Raw genomic sequence first — 14,156 nt, 5'->3', positions numbered from 1 at the left:
CAGTAACCTACAGACTCTGGGGGAGTTAAAAAACAAACAGAAAAAGGACATAGAGCTATGAAATGCATTTCTGATTGAGATAACAAATTTACTTGCAGATTAGCTTTCCCTGAGGTGAGAAATAGGACAGAAAAAAACTGATTTTGCTACAGCTCCCTTTACCTGATCTATTACAAAATTATCTCCCAAGAAAAGAAGGGTCTTAGCTGTGTTAATTCATGTTTTCCCAGTCCTAGCTTGAAGAAAGAGCAGAATCTTGCACCTTCCTTGATATTCAGAGCAGCCTCTTTCCCATCCTCTTTTTCTCAACTATTCACAAGTAAAAACTTTCTGAAAATGATTGGAAATTAATTGATCACATAGAGGCAGACAGTTTCTTTTCTCAGGACACCCAAAATACTGTGCTTACCATTACAAAGCCTTGATTTTTATCTCCTGAGATATTTGCTCTTTGCTGACTCTTCATGAGCTCTTCAGTAATTGCACATAAATATATATAAATAAATATCCACTTTATGCAAGATCTGCCTAATGAAGTTATAATTTGGGAGATTTAAATGCATAACATGTTGTAGGTCACTCCAGCAACATTCTAAGCACTCTACTATAGAAGAAAATTTGGCTCATCACCATGTCAGTACCAGCAAGGAGCCAACTGAGCACTGTGGTGGCAAAAAAAATGAAAACCCAGGTTGATATTTGGACCTTAGCTCACACTGCTGTGCCTTTTGAAATTTGTTATCTTGGTAATGGCCTTGTTTAATGCTGGAATGTCATCTGGATTTGCAACCTCAATGCAATTCTCCTTCCTCTGATGGATCTAAGCCAGGGCACTTTGTCACATGCTAAGCTGCAGCACCATGCAGGCTGTTGGGTTCATGAGATCATATTTCTCTCCTAACTTATTAATTTTGTTGCAATAATAAAATGAAAAAAAAAAAAAAAACCCAACCAAACAAATCACAAACAAACCAAAACCTGACAGTTTTAGAAGTAGCTACAGCAAACAGGGACAGACTGCAGAAAATTTGACTACTGCAAACAGTCCAAAACTCCAAGATATCACTGCAACAAAGACCAAGGATGAAAATAGTACAAATCACCCTCTCTTGCACCCATGGGTGATGGAAGCTGGGCACTGAGAGAGAGGAAAGTACCTCAATTTTTTTTTTTAGAACCCATAGCTCACATGTCCCTTGTTTCTCAGGATTTATGAATGTGCTTTTGAATTTCACCATCAAATACTCACATCATCAACTGCATATGCCACTTCTTCTGAAGGGTTTCTTTGCCTGTAAGAAAAAAACAAACAAACAAAAAAGCAATTAGGAAAAAAGGTACCTTTCAAACCATAAATGTTTCATTTAGCAAAGTCAGGGCTCAAAATGCCTGCGAAACACACATTTCAGAAATGCCATTTTTATTGTACCTAATGTACATGCTAACACCACAGCTGATTGTGAATTAAAAAAAAAACCCAACAAAGTGTAAACCTGCTTAAAAAAGAAATTCAGAACAAACCAAATGAAGAGTAATTCACAGGGAAGTCACCATATTATTTTGAGATTGTAAAGAGAGCTGGGAACCAAAGGCTTTCCCTTTAGAACATTAAAGTGAAAAACACCCTTTTTAGTATTTGCCCCTGATCTTGCATCCATGACTTGTCCAAAAACTGTCTGGGGTTGCTGAGGTGTGTAAATTCATTTATGTGTGGAAGAGAATCAGTCCTTTGTTTTACAACTAAGTTTTCTTTATATTACTTTTTGATATATTAAGAGAAGTTTTTATATAAAACAATTGTTTGTTTGGCCCAGCCCATCCTGTTTTACATGGCAATTCAGCAGCTGATTGCACTGTTCCACACACCAAGACCAGTGAGTGGGTCCCTCCCAGGTATATCAAGCAGAGGTACTCCCAGGTATATCTGAAAGTTTCCCCTTCAGGCTCCTTGAAATTTCTTGTCTGCTACTTTTGATGGAGTTCTAGTTAAAACAACTCTGTATTTTTAAAAGATTAGCCAAAAATTAATAAACTTTATAACACTGAATAGTATTTTGTAGAATTACCACCCAGCAAAAGCAGAATAAATCCCCAACTCAGTTGTTTATCACTAGAGCAAATGGTTATGTTACTGGTTTCTAGCCACCCACTTAGTTTTCCCCTTTGTTTGTCTGTGTTTCAATCCCTTCTTTCTTTCATGTTAATCATCTCTGGAGAATTCAGCTTGCTACAGCACATACTTGCATCTAATCCCTCTTTTCCTCTTGGAATGTTTTGACACTTCAGTTACAGTAAATATTATAAATCAGGGGTGCAGAGCCAAATTACACTGAAAGAGAATCTCTGGTGTTTGTGCTGACAGCAAATCTCTTCTGTGGCACATAAACCAACTGGAGTGGAGAGTGGGTTTCTCTGCCCACAACTTCTAACAGTTACACTGCTGTATCCCAGGATTTGTAGAGGACAGGGAATGCACTCTAAACAGATTGCAGCTGTGTTAATTCTGGCAAGCCAGGATTATCCCTGGATTGGCAGGACAACCTTGGTTTTCTGCACAAGTGGACAGACTTTTAGACAAAGGGATGAGAGTGGCTAAAGCCAATTTAGAAGAAGACAGAAAAGGAAATGACAACTCATTTTTATGGTAGCATTGTCTCCCCACACAGATAAAACCAGAAAAATGAAGAACACAGTTGTTCTCATGCATATATATCTATTGTTTCTTCTGTATATTTGTGATATTTATGATAAATCAGCTAAGATCTAACACAGCCAAAATAAATTACCTCTCCTGTGATGTGGGATGTCCAGCAGCAGAATCAAAAGGGAGTAAAGGTCTGATCCTGCAGTGGACTCTGATGTTTCCTCTCAGCTCCTAGGGTTAGGATATTAAGATGGACTTAACACAGACTTCTGGAGAGGACAAAAACCACTGGAATTTGTGAAGCAGACATGAAGGTGTTTAAGGAAGCAGGTGTTGACAACATCTTAATATCATTTGCCTGGAGAGGAGAAAATTCTAGAGCTTTTCAGAGCTGTGGAATGGTGTAGCCCTCTCCAGCTGATATGTGAGGGAAAGAAAGGCTTTCAAAATAAACCATTTCCCCCTCTTTAGTCTCCCTCTTTACTTGAGCTTCTTCAGTCACCTTTATTAAATCCACAGAAAAGATTACACACTCTATTTCTTTTCCACCAGCCCTGAGGAAGATGTAGAATATAAAACATTTTGTACCCTTTTCATCCACTATTGAGTTCATACATGACTAAAAAGCCAGCAATTTCTTCTCTTCAGGCCATTTTCAGATTTCAGCCTCCCTAAATTGGTGGGTTTCATTCCTTTTTGCTGGTGATCAGTTCTTCTGGGTTTGTATTAGTGAAAAGATCTTGCCTGAGATAACCAGTGGCTACTGGGATTAACTTCCCATTGATTTAGGGAACTTTCTTTCCAGGTAGAAAAACTTAAGAGAATTTGATTGTGTTTTTAAAAAACACAGGTCCTGAATCAGGCAACCCAAAACTTGTCCTTTGGGGGGTGTTGAGGGAGAATAAAGTTAATGTAAATGTACAAAAAGGAAAAAATCAATCCCAAATCTACCATCACTAGTGGCTGAGCAGGATACAGCTAGATATGTTGGGGGGAAAAAAGACAATTTTTTATTAATTTAAATTAATTAAAAAAGAGTTTTTAATTTCAAGTTTATCATTTTAAGAATTCCAGAACAATTTCATATTTAGAGAAGAAGAAACTTACATTTTGTCCACTATTTAAAATGGATGATACACCTTTGGGCAATATGTTGCACAAATGCATTTAGAAGCTGCTTATTTAAAAAGAATAAGGGTAGGTTTTACAAATGTGCTTGGCAAAAAGATTAATTTCCTATAGACAGCTGGGGGAGGTGAAATATCCATGAAACATTTTATTGGTGAGGAAATTATGGGCATAATTGCAACAAAATAATAAAATGTTCTGTCATGAAATATACTTACAACTAAGCTGTTATGTAGAGCTTTCCTCTTTTCCTTTTCTTTCTCATATCTCTCTGTCACCTCTTGTAGACACTGCTGGAGATCAAAAGCTTTCATCTGAAACACTAGAAGAAAGTTGTTGCAAATAACTGTGACTTTACAAAATGAATTTTCCAGCAGCACCTCATGAAATACAGGCATAAACCTTTTTAGCTTTAATTGGAAGGGTTAGTTCCTGACTTACTCCACACCTCTGTAAAATCCCATCATACATCTTGCTATGAAATGGCTCTGTGAAGTTACAGATAATTACCACAGGTATACACATGAAATCTTGAAAAGCAGTCAAAAATACCAGATATGTGAAGGCAGTTCAAATGCATCCTTTTCATTAGACTAATGTTAACTGGCAGTGAAGCCTGAATATTTACCTTGAAGTAACCTGATGTTGGATGAGATTATTACTTGCAGTGCTCATATATTTGCAGGTTATTAGATCCATGCCAGCTAACTTTACAAGTAAACCCATTCTTTATGTTTAGCCTCATTTCCAGTGCTATTAATCCTGTAAAACATCTCCAAGGTTCCCCTTTGGCACAGGTGCCCTTGCTTCATGGGCAGGCTTTCCTGAGACTGATCTGCTGAGCTCCTCAGCAGCCTCCTACCCAAAACTGCAATAGGGGTCATTATAATGTGCTCAGCCCTGGGGAGGCCACAGCTTGAGTCCTGTGTCCAGTTCTGGGCCCCTCAGTTCAGGAAGGAGATTGAGGTGCTGGAGCAGGTCCAGAGAAGAGCAAGGAGGCTGGGAAGGGATCCAGCACAAGTCCTGTGAGGAAGGGCTGAGGGAGCTGGGGGTGTTGAGGCTGGAGAAGAGGAGGCTCAGGGGAGACCTCATCACTCTCTCCAACTCCCTGAAAGGAGGTTGGAGCCAGGGGGGGGTCAGGCAGATATCAGTAGGATAAGAGGGCACAGACTAAAGAATTTTTTCCTAATATCCAACCTAAACCTTCCCTGGCAGAGCTGAAGCTCTGCCAGGGGAGGTTTAGGTTGGATATTAGGAAAGGATTCTTTGCAGAGAGGGTGCTCAGCCATTGGAATGGGCTGCCCAGGGAAGGGGTGGATTCTCCATCCCTGGAGATATTTCCAAAGAGCCTGGATGTGGCACTCAGTGCCATGGGCTGGGAACCACGGGGGGAGTGGAGCAAGGGTTGGACTTGATGAGCTCTGAGGTCCCTTCCAACCCAGCCAATTCTAGGATTCTGTGATTCTATGAAAAGCATTTTGGCTTCACTGTTTTATTTTGGCCCAGTTACCTGAACACTGGACAGGACTAAAAAAACCACAGAATCCAGAAGGCAGAGAATGTGACTGAAGCCTGTGCACAAAGCAAATTTTTAGGAAGCCCTAGTGGGAAATCAATCTCCCCAGCAATTAGTGTGATTTGAAGATGCAGAGTATCAAACAGGCCAAGCCATGGTTTGAGAGCTGAGTTAGGGGCATGGCCAGCACCAGCCTCATGTGCTCCCTGACAGAGAAAGGGACAGGCTGAGAATCCCTGCATGTCACACGTGCAGTGTCCCATGTCACAGCACACTGCAGGGTCAGCTTTACATGTACACATGAACCTGAATCCCCAAACAGTCCATGTGGTGTTACTATGTATGGATGAGTGAGTGGAGCTGGGTCTGATTTGGAAATAAAATTTCTTTGTAGATACACAGAAATAATAGAAATCCAGTCTGTCCTAATTTCAGACAGTATTTTCAGAACTCCCTGAAATCACCCAAGTCCTTTTCTGGGACAGTCAAAAGCAAATTTCAGCTAGAACAACACATTCTTTATCCAGCTTTTCTAACAAAGGCAAGATAACAAGCCCAAGAACTTCAGATTTAAAATATTACAGCTGAGCCAACTCAGCAGCAGTTTAGTAGCAGCTGCAATAAACACAAAACCTAAATCCCAATTATCAGTCATAACCTCTGCAGTTATTTGTGGTCTTTCTAACTCTTCAGGACCCCTTGGTGAGCTGATGTTAAACAATAAACAAGTGCTACGATTTCAGTGAAGATTTCCCCAAAATGAAACTCAACCTTTTCAAGCCAGTAACATTTAACAACGATGTTGATGTTGAGCGTTTGAAATGTAAGTGCAATGAACCTTACTTCTCATTGCTTCATTTTGCAGCTGTATCCCTTGGACTGCTTTCAAAACTTTGTACAGGGAAGTCTTGCTTTGCCGCTGAAAATCTTTAGAAAGCTCGAGAGCACATGAACGGAGGCTCTTCAGGTCTTGTTTAAGCCTCTTCGCAGCCAGAAATAAAAAATATGTTACAAAGACACAAAGCCAGCAGTTAAGGTAGAATTAGTATAACAAACAATACAATTTTTAAGGTGATACATCCCAGTCAGGAAGAACTTTGTATCTTTCAGCATGTTTAGAAAACAAATCAGGAAGATACTTAGCAAAGACCTCGGCCAGACTCCCTGGGTCCTTACCAACATTTGCTGCATCCATAACACAGCTGCAGGCAGAAAAAAGCCTCCTTCTTATTTCATCAGACAAAAATAAGTGTGTGTGAGCATGTGTGTGTTCTGTCTGCTTATAAGACATGTCTGGAATTAGCAATGAAAAACTGTGATCCATATATCCCTTTCTGCATCCAATTCCCACACTTTGATCAGGATTTTTTTCCTAAGTTTCACCATAAGTAATTTCTTAAATGAGGCAGTGCTGTGCCTTCCTATGAGAACAGGTGTATTAGGAAAAGATCAGAAACCTTTCTTGTTCAGAAAAGTATTTGTGTTGTGGATATAACAGCATAACACAGGTGATGAGACTTAAATGTTTACAAGAGCAGCTTATTTTCACTTAGAAGTTCAAATAAAGTAAAAACCAATTGACCTGATTTTAGGATTAGGAGACTTCTTGTATCTAAATCTTGAAATGAACATGCAAAGCCATCAGTAAGATGAACATAATGATATTTTATCTCACAGAAGTGCTAGGATGTTTCATTAGTCAGCCTGATACAAAGTGTCTCCTATTTTGTGACCACATTTTATGGGGTACTGGCCTTGAATTAATCAATTTATTTCAAGGATAAATCAATAATCTAAACTAAAGAGAGAAAATGAATGCATTTCTTACTCTCTAAAGCCACAGAATAAGTGGGGAAAAAATTATTTTATTTTGTGTGTCAGATTAGCATTAGTCTAGACTTTTATTTGGGAGTTTAGCTCTTTTAACATTCATTGATCTCTGGTGGTAATCCACAGGTATTGCATCCCAAGCAGTCATGACATTCTACCTAACCTAAAATATAAAACACCACTGCAAAATTTACTGGTCAGAATCACTGTAATTAGAACAGAATAGTTCAGTTGGAGGGGCTTTACAATGATAATTTTGTTCAATTATACTACAATTAAGCTATATCCTTAATATACATATCCTGTCAAGAATCAGAATTCTTCCCTGAGATATTCTTCAGCCATTTTTTGAGGCATTTTTTGCTGCTTAGAGAAATATTGAGACTTGTTGGTGTCCCTAAAAGGCACTCACTGTTCTATACTTCAACAAGGAAATATCATGGAACTGGGAGAACAGTCCCAATGTCTTTGATGCAAAATTAAGACATCTGTGTGAACATCCAGTTCTGCCAGTGCAGAACTCTTAGAGAAATCAGTGGAGGTCTCCAGTGCTTTTTTAAAGAATCTGCCTATCTGGTTAAAGTATATCAAGTTCTTGGGATTTTTGGTGTGTCTATTCCATAGTGAAATCAGGGATTGCAAGGTTTTCCTTACAAAAATACATAGCTCAGGTAAGCAGCCTATACAGAAGATCCTGGAGCTCAGGAGCAGCCACATTTAGCAGCTTCTCAGGTGACTTTGCAGTCCATTGCAGGAAAAAAAAACCCCACATTAAATTTCAAGGTTTTTCATGCATTGCTACACTTCACTGCAAGCACTGCAGTGAATAAAGCAAAGCCCTAGATCAGGTTCAGATCTGACCATTTTCTGGATTCTGCTGTGTTTGATAAGCATGTAAATGTTTAGGGCATAGATTGTGCCTACATCATTACTAAAAGTTTTTACCTTTATTTCTCCATACAGCTGGGTTACAGCAGAGCTCCTCTGCAATTTCTGTTGCTGCCCATGAGCAGCATAGAGCTGCAATACTTCCTTAGTGCTTCTTCCAGCCAGCCCTTGATACTGTTTAAAAATAAACAAAATCACCCAAGAAATCACTTTAAAGCACTTATGTTTGCTGTTGTATTCTGCCCCCTTTTATCCCTGTAAACATCTGTAACTCAGCTGTCTGATTATATGTGATATTGTAAACCCATAATTTCTTTGCTTTTACCTTTTTCTGTGTCATGGGAAGGATCACCTCAAGGTACATGGCTAACATCACAATATTCTACTTTCCTAGGGTGATAAACCTTGGCATCAGATTACAAAAATGCTTTTGCAGTACCTGACACCCCACACTTATGCATGAGGTGGATCTGGATAGTTACAACTGTGCCTTTAGTTAAAGAGTTGATTACAAGGTTGGTTTAAGTGCCTTCCAGTCATCATGCAGACACATCATGCAGAAAGCTGACTGAAAGGAATCAGAATCAGGGCACAAATCCCCTGTGTAAGCTGCTAAAGTCCTGGAGGAGATGGTGATACTCTGCCCATAACCCAGTGGTCATGGCTCCAGCCTCCTGCCAACACTGATTCCACTCCAGTCCATAGCACTGCAAGGGTGAAATCTGAAGCACTGAGCTGGGGCTTCATTCAGCAGAGCAACCAAAGCAATTTTTAAAAGATCTTTCTCATAATCTAAGATCACCTGTTACACAAAAGCAATTTTTATGGAAAAATATTTGAGATGTTTAAATCGAAAAGGAAAATAGCAACTTCTAATAGGAAAGAATGTAAACAAACAAACAAACAAACAAAAACAAACAAAAAAAGAATCTCTGTAGAGTGCTCATGAAACTCTGCAATTTGAATCTGTGTTATATTTAAAACTCAGTTTGTATAATTTACTGACTGCCTTGATGCTTAAAATGAGCCAAAACATCTTCACCTACTTTCCCCTGCAACCTGTTGCTGTCTCTAATTCCTTAACCAGCACCAATAGCTTCTTTTTTCTTTCTTTCTTTCTTTCTGGAGCACACTTGTCTCTAGCACAGACTTAGTTCTTACATTAATCAGGCCATGAATTCTGTGACTGCAGTTCCCTTTTATTTAAACTAACAGACCAATTAGACTAACAACAATAAGAAAGAGCTGACTCTGCTCACATAATGGGTTTAATTTAATTCCAATCATCTGATAGTGATGGTAAAAAACCAAACATTCATTGCAGGTGACCGCTACGTGACTGATACAATGTCCTGGAGCTGTTACAATAAAGATGGATTAATTTTTCCAAGAAAAGTACTTCACTTATTTAACCAACCTTTTCATGTGGCTTTTTCACCTTCACAAAGCATGCATCTCCTGTTCCTGAAAGCAACCTGAGGTCCTGCACAGCCACACAGCACCACAGTGCTGATATAAAAAGTTCTTAATATAAAAAGTTCTTCCATAAAAGAAGAGAAACAGCAGGGAGAGATTATTTTAAACCAAGTCCCTTTTTGGTTTTGTGTGTTTGCCTTTACTCAGAGAATTTTCCAGACTCAGATGCCATATTTACAAACATGCTTGACAAAAATGCATGCAAGTAAGTCAGCAGAATTGCCATCTCTAATCACCTGTGAAAAGCTAAGGGTTTGCATAAGCAACTGCAGTACTGAAGCCTTATTTTTAAACAAGCCTAAACTGGTTAAAAACTCCTTTAAACATCTACTTTGCTTTCCATCATCTGCACAGGTTTCCCCTGAGCCCCCATTTTTCTCAACACAGACAATAAGAGAAAAATGTTCAATTCTATTTCCATTGCAGTTGACCTCTCATCATTTCCACTACCAATTTTATCTTTACTGCAGAGCCTGCCTTGTTTTTGAGGTTTGCTCCATTAAAATAGCTTTAGCATTCATCAGAACTTGCAAATTTGGGATCGTGCAAAAAAAAAATTGAGTATAAAACTTTTTGTAGCCAGCTTTATTGTAAACAGAAGTGAAACTGAACTACTTTATAGTTCTCCAAAGTGAAGCCTCAGCCCTGCAGTTGGATCCCTTCTGGCAGACTTGGCTTTATCTGTGGAAGCCAAAAGGAGCAAGACCTTAAGAATGGTGAAAAAAAAAAATAAGCAAGGGGGGGTGCAGGCAGACAACCAGATTTCCAAATAGGGAAAAAACAAGTTTACAGAGCAAGAATCTGATTTTTTATGTTCAGTAACAACCCCTACAAATATGCTTTTAGGGTTACAATACAGCAGGCTGCAGAAAGCAGTGGCAGTGCTGAGGAGGATTTAGGCACTGCCTTGAGGATTTAAGCAAGGCAAGGTCTCTAGCAAGAGAAAACAAATTTATTAGACTGATGCAACCCACAGAGAAACACTGGCACTGCAAAACCTATCCTCCCAAGTCTGTCATCAGTGCTCCCTGACTGGTTCAGCCCAAACGAATCCAATTAGCTTTTACACGGTAAGGATGAGACCTCTGTTAACCCCGGAGGCCCGGGCTGTGCTTGTTACAGCTCAATCACTCAGCTCCAGCAGCAGAGCTGAGGGGGCGGTGACAGAGCTGAGGGCAGAAGCTTTTTTCAGCGCCGTGGCTGGGGAAATGCTGAGAGATCAGGTGCAGCCTTGCACCACCTGAAATTAATCTGATTTATTTTAGAAGTCTCCTCGGTAGAGACCCTTCTGTGAAGGTAAAACTACTTCCTCTCAGCTCACATTTTCAGATTGCTGGGGTGAATTAACCAAGGAGAAGCAAAGTCTTTCCAGCATTCCTACTGAATAGAAACATCAGTGCAAGAAGGTTAATTGCAAAGTGTTTCCACAAATTATCTGACGTTGTTTCTGACTGCCACACTCCTCATGTAGGTGCTCATTTCTTCCAGCACATTTTGTGATAAGCTGAAACAGTTCTGGAAAATTTTCATTATCTAATACTCAGGTAACTACTTCCTACATCTAATGCACCTTAATGACAAAAATAATTTGTTTCTTCTCTTTGCAAGAAATAACCAGCTGAAATACTTAAGATTTTTTTGGTAAAAATTATAAAGCAGAACAAAAAGAATAGAATAATACCCAGAATCAATTACAGTGTTCTTCTGTACACCTGGAAAACTCACTTGGGATGAACCATCTGCTTCCAGTCAGGAAGTTTAACTCAGCTTAAACTGAGTTACTCATTTGAAAAATGTTAAACCCACTTGAAGCCACAGGTGTTAAAACCCCCCCAGGGAGGGCTAACAGCTTGCCTGAGGCCACCCAGCCCTTTAATGTCTCAACCCAGAGTAAAAAGTCTTGACCAGCAAGTCCCTATCTCAGCTCATAATCACAGAGGGCTCTGGTCCATAGATCAATATTGAGAATTCTGTAAATCTCTGAATTACTTTGAAGACCCTAAACATGATCTCAGGCTGCTCCCTGTTTCCATAGTGGTCTAGGAACAGCAGATTCCCCTGTACAAGGATATGAGGAAGCCAGGGCAGCCAGTTTGTTGCTGACTTCTGCAGCAGCTCCTTGCCTTTCCTAGGTGAGTGTAACACAGCACTATGGAGACATCCTGTAGGGCACCTTGGGTAAGTCTGCTCACCAGGAAATGTCTTTTCTGAAGTCAATGAACAGTCCTTTTTAAAGGATAATTTCTAAAGAAGTATTCCTTGAAAAAAAAAAATTTGAAAATTTTGAAAATTTGAAAAATTTGTCTTTTAGGCAAAAAAAATCTTCCCTACAAGCAAAAAGCAATATTCCACATGCAATGCTTGCAGAGTCATCCCTCAGTTCACTTGCACAAACTGAAACCAATGGCAGTTCTTTAAATGTATTTCAAAATCAAGTGACTTAATCAGGCTGTTGTTATTGCTGAATAAAAAAAAAGAAGCAAGATGAGCTCTAATCCCTTCATAGATTTCCCTAACAGATTAAGAGTGCAAAACTTGAAAAGAAGAAGGCAGACTTCAGTGTCTTTTTTTTTTTTTCCCCCTATTTCCATAGGAATTCTTTTAGGAAAAACAAACAAGTGTTACCTCTGCAAGTTTTAGATGAAGAGCAGCATTTTCAGTTTCCAGGACAACTATTCTTTCTTCTTTGGTCTAAGGCAAAAACAAAACAAAAACCAACCACAACTAAACAACAGAAACAAACAAACAAAGCCACGAAAAACCCCTCCAACCACAAAAGTAAAAATGAAGTAGAGGTCTGATGAATGTTATTTCATTATAGGGGTTTTATCATATTCTTGTTTCTCTGCCTTCCAGAATCAAAGGAGTTCATACCCCCATCTCCTCAGCACAGTATTTGTCTGCAAGCACATAAAAATTATGATAAACTATTAACACTCCATGGCTACCTCTATTTTCTGTCACTCTGCCTGCTTAGATGGAAAAGCATGCATACAAAATTTTAACTTTTTCTTTATAAAACTATTTCCTGATATTTTCCAGGTGGCTAGAGAAATGCTATTTTATTTATTTATAAATAACCACATACATTTCCATTGGCTGGACTGTCAGGGTATCTCCACTGCTGTGATATTAAGACTGCTTTTCTGCACAGGTGCTGCTGAGGGCTTGTCCTGCCTGGCAGCCCTGAAACCCCCTCATAACATTATTGCCACGGTTGGAAAACACCTCTAAGATCACTGAGTCCAACCATCAACCCAGGAAAACCCATCCTGTCCTGAAGTGCCTCATCGTGGGGGGTTTTTTTGACTCCTCCAGGGCTGGTGACTCCACCACCTCCCTGGGCAGCCTCTTCCAGCACCTGACTGCTCTTTCAGTAAAGAAATTCATCCTAATATCTCGTCTAACCCCCCCCCTGCTGCAACTTGAGGCCATTCCCTCTCATCCTGTCATTATTTACCAGGGAGAAGAGGCCAACCCCCCTCATACAACCTCCTTTCAGGTTGCTGTAGGGAGATGCAAAGTCTCCCCTCAGCCTCCTCCAAACTAAACATTACAAATCCCTTTCTCCTCGTGTTGCACTATTTACGATTGTCGTTTAACTTTTGTACCTAGAAATTTAATTCTGACAGGGGAAGGGAAGAGAGAGGGAAGGTAGAAGGGGAAGGGAAAGGGGAGGGAACCGGAGGAAAGGGGAGGGTCGTCCACAGGCCCCTCCCCACCGCCATCCGGGGTTCGGAGCGGGCTGATCCCTGTCCCCACCGCCCTCCCCGTCCCTCCCAGGTCCCTTTTCCTCCTCACTCGCAGCCGCTGCTCCAGCTGCCGGAGCCGCTGGGCCCACACGGAACCCGGGTCGAGCCCGCGGCGCGGCCGCATCCTCCCTCCCGCCCGCTCCGCCGCCTCAGCCACCGCTTCAGCCTCTCCCTGAGAGGGATTTAAATCGACCAATCAGAAGCGCAGCTGCGGCTGCCATGGGGACAGGGCCCGCCTTCTGCCCCTCCCGCCAGCTGCGATTGGCTGAGAGAGCGCCACAGCTATTGAGTGGCAGTGATGCCCACCAATCGCCACTCAGGGTGGGGTGAGGGGGCGTGGCCTCTGAGCCCTGTCAGGACGCCTCAGCCGGCAACGGCTAAAGGGCCAGGCAGTCGTGGTGGTGAGGGGGGGGGAAAGCGCTGTAATGAGGGCTGGGACCGGCAAGGAGGGAAAAATCATCCCAGAGGCCGAGGATTAGCGAGTAGAGAAAGAAGGGAAGCCTGGAGCTCCCGCGGCTGGTGAAAAAAATCCTGAAAGGTTTCACCTCAGGGCCTCCAGTTCCCTCAGGGCTCGGCCTTTGGGTGCACCGGCCCTAGGAAAAGGTGAGGAGGAGGAGGAGGGCAGAGACTGGATGTATTGGTTTCAGGATTTTTTTTTTTTAATATTTTTTTTTTTCCTCCCTGAGCAGTTGGGTATGAGGCTGCAAAAGCCACGAAGAAGATTAAGGGATAGGAACATCTGCTCCAGACAGGCTGCTGGAGGCTGGCCAGAAAGGCTGAGGAGGACCCGATCAATGTCTTAAGTACCTGATGGGAGAGTACAGAGAAGACAGACCCAAGCTGTCCTCCCTGCTGCCCAGTAACAGGACAAGAGGACAATAAGCATAAATTGAGATTTTTAATTTTTTTTTTCTGTAGTGTG

At 41.0% G+C, this 14,156-nt stretch overlaps 1 protein-coding gene across 1 annotated transcript in view; it reads right to left on the bottom strand.

Moving 5' to 3' along the window:
• Positions 1-13,368, bottom strand: part of KIF25 (kinesin family member 25) — a 35,291-nt gene extending 21,923 nt beyond the window's left edge. Inside the window, exons 1-7 of the mRNA XM_071738878.1 lie at positions 13,284-13,368; positions 12,108-12,173; positions 8,064-8,180; positions 6,132-6,270; positions 3,991-4,094; positions 2,787-2,875; positions 1,250-1,292 (exon numbers count right to left, since the gene is read on the bottom strand). Coding sequence (XP_071594979.1) covers positions 1,250-1,292; positions 2,787-2,875; positions 3,991-4,094; positions 6,132-6,270; positions 8,064-8,180; positions 12,108-12,173; positions 13,284-13,358 — 633 coding nt within the window. The 5' untranslated portion in view covers positions 13,359-13,368. The remainder of the gene's footprint in view (positions 1-1,249; positions 1,293-2,786; positions 2,876-3,990; positions 4,095-6,131; positions 6,271-8,063; positions 8,181-12,107; positions 12,174-13,283) is intronic.
• Positions 13,369-14,156: the final 788 nt, after the last annotated feature.

The sequence above is a fragment of the Heliangelus exortis genome, chromosome 3 (assembly GCF_036169615.1).
Source record: "Heliangelus exortis chromosome 3, bHelExo1.hap1, whole genome shotgun sequence".
Taxonomy (NCBI): domain Eukaryota; kingdom Metazoa; phylum Chordata; class Aves; order Apodiformes; family Trochilidae; genus Heliangelus; species Heliangelus exortis.
The sequence above is the reverse complement of the archived record's forward strand: the minus strand, read 5'-3'. Positions and strand labels throughout refer to the sequence as shown.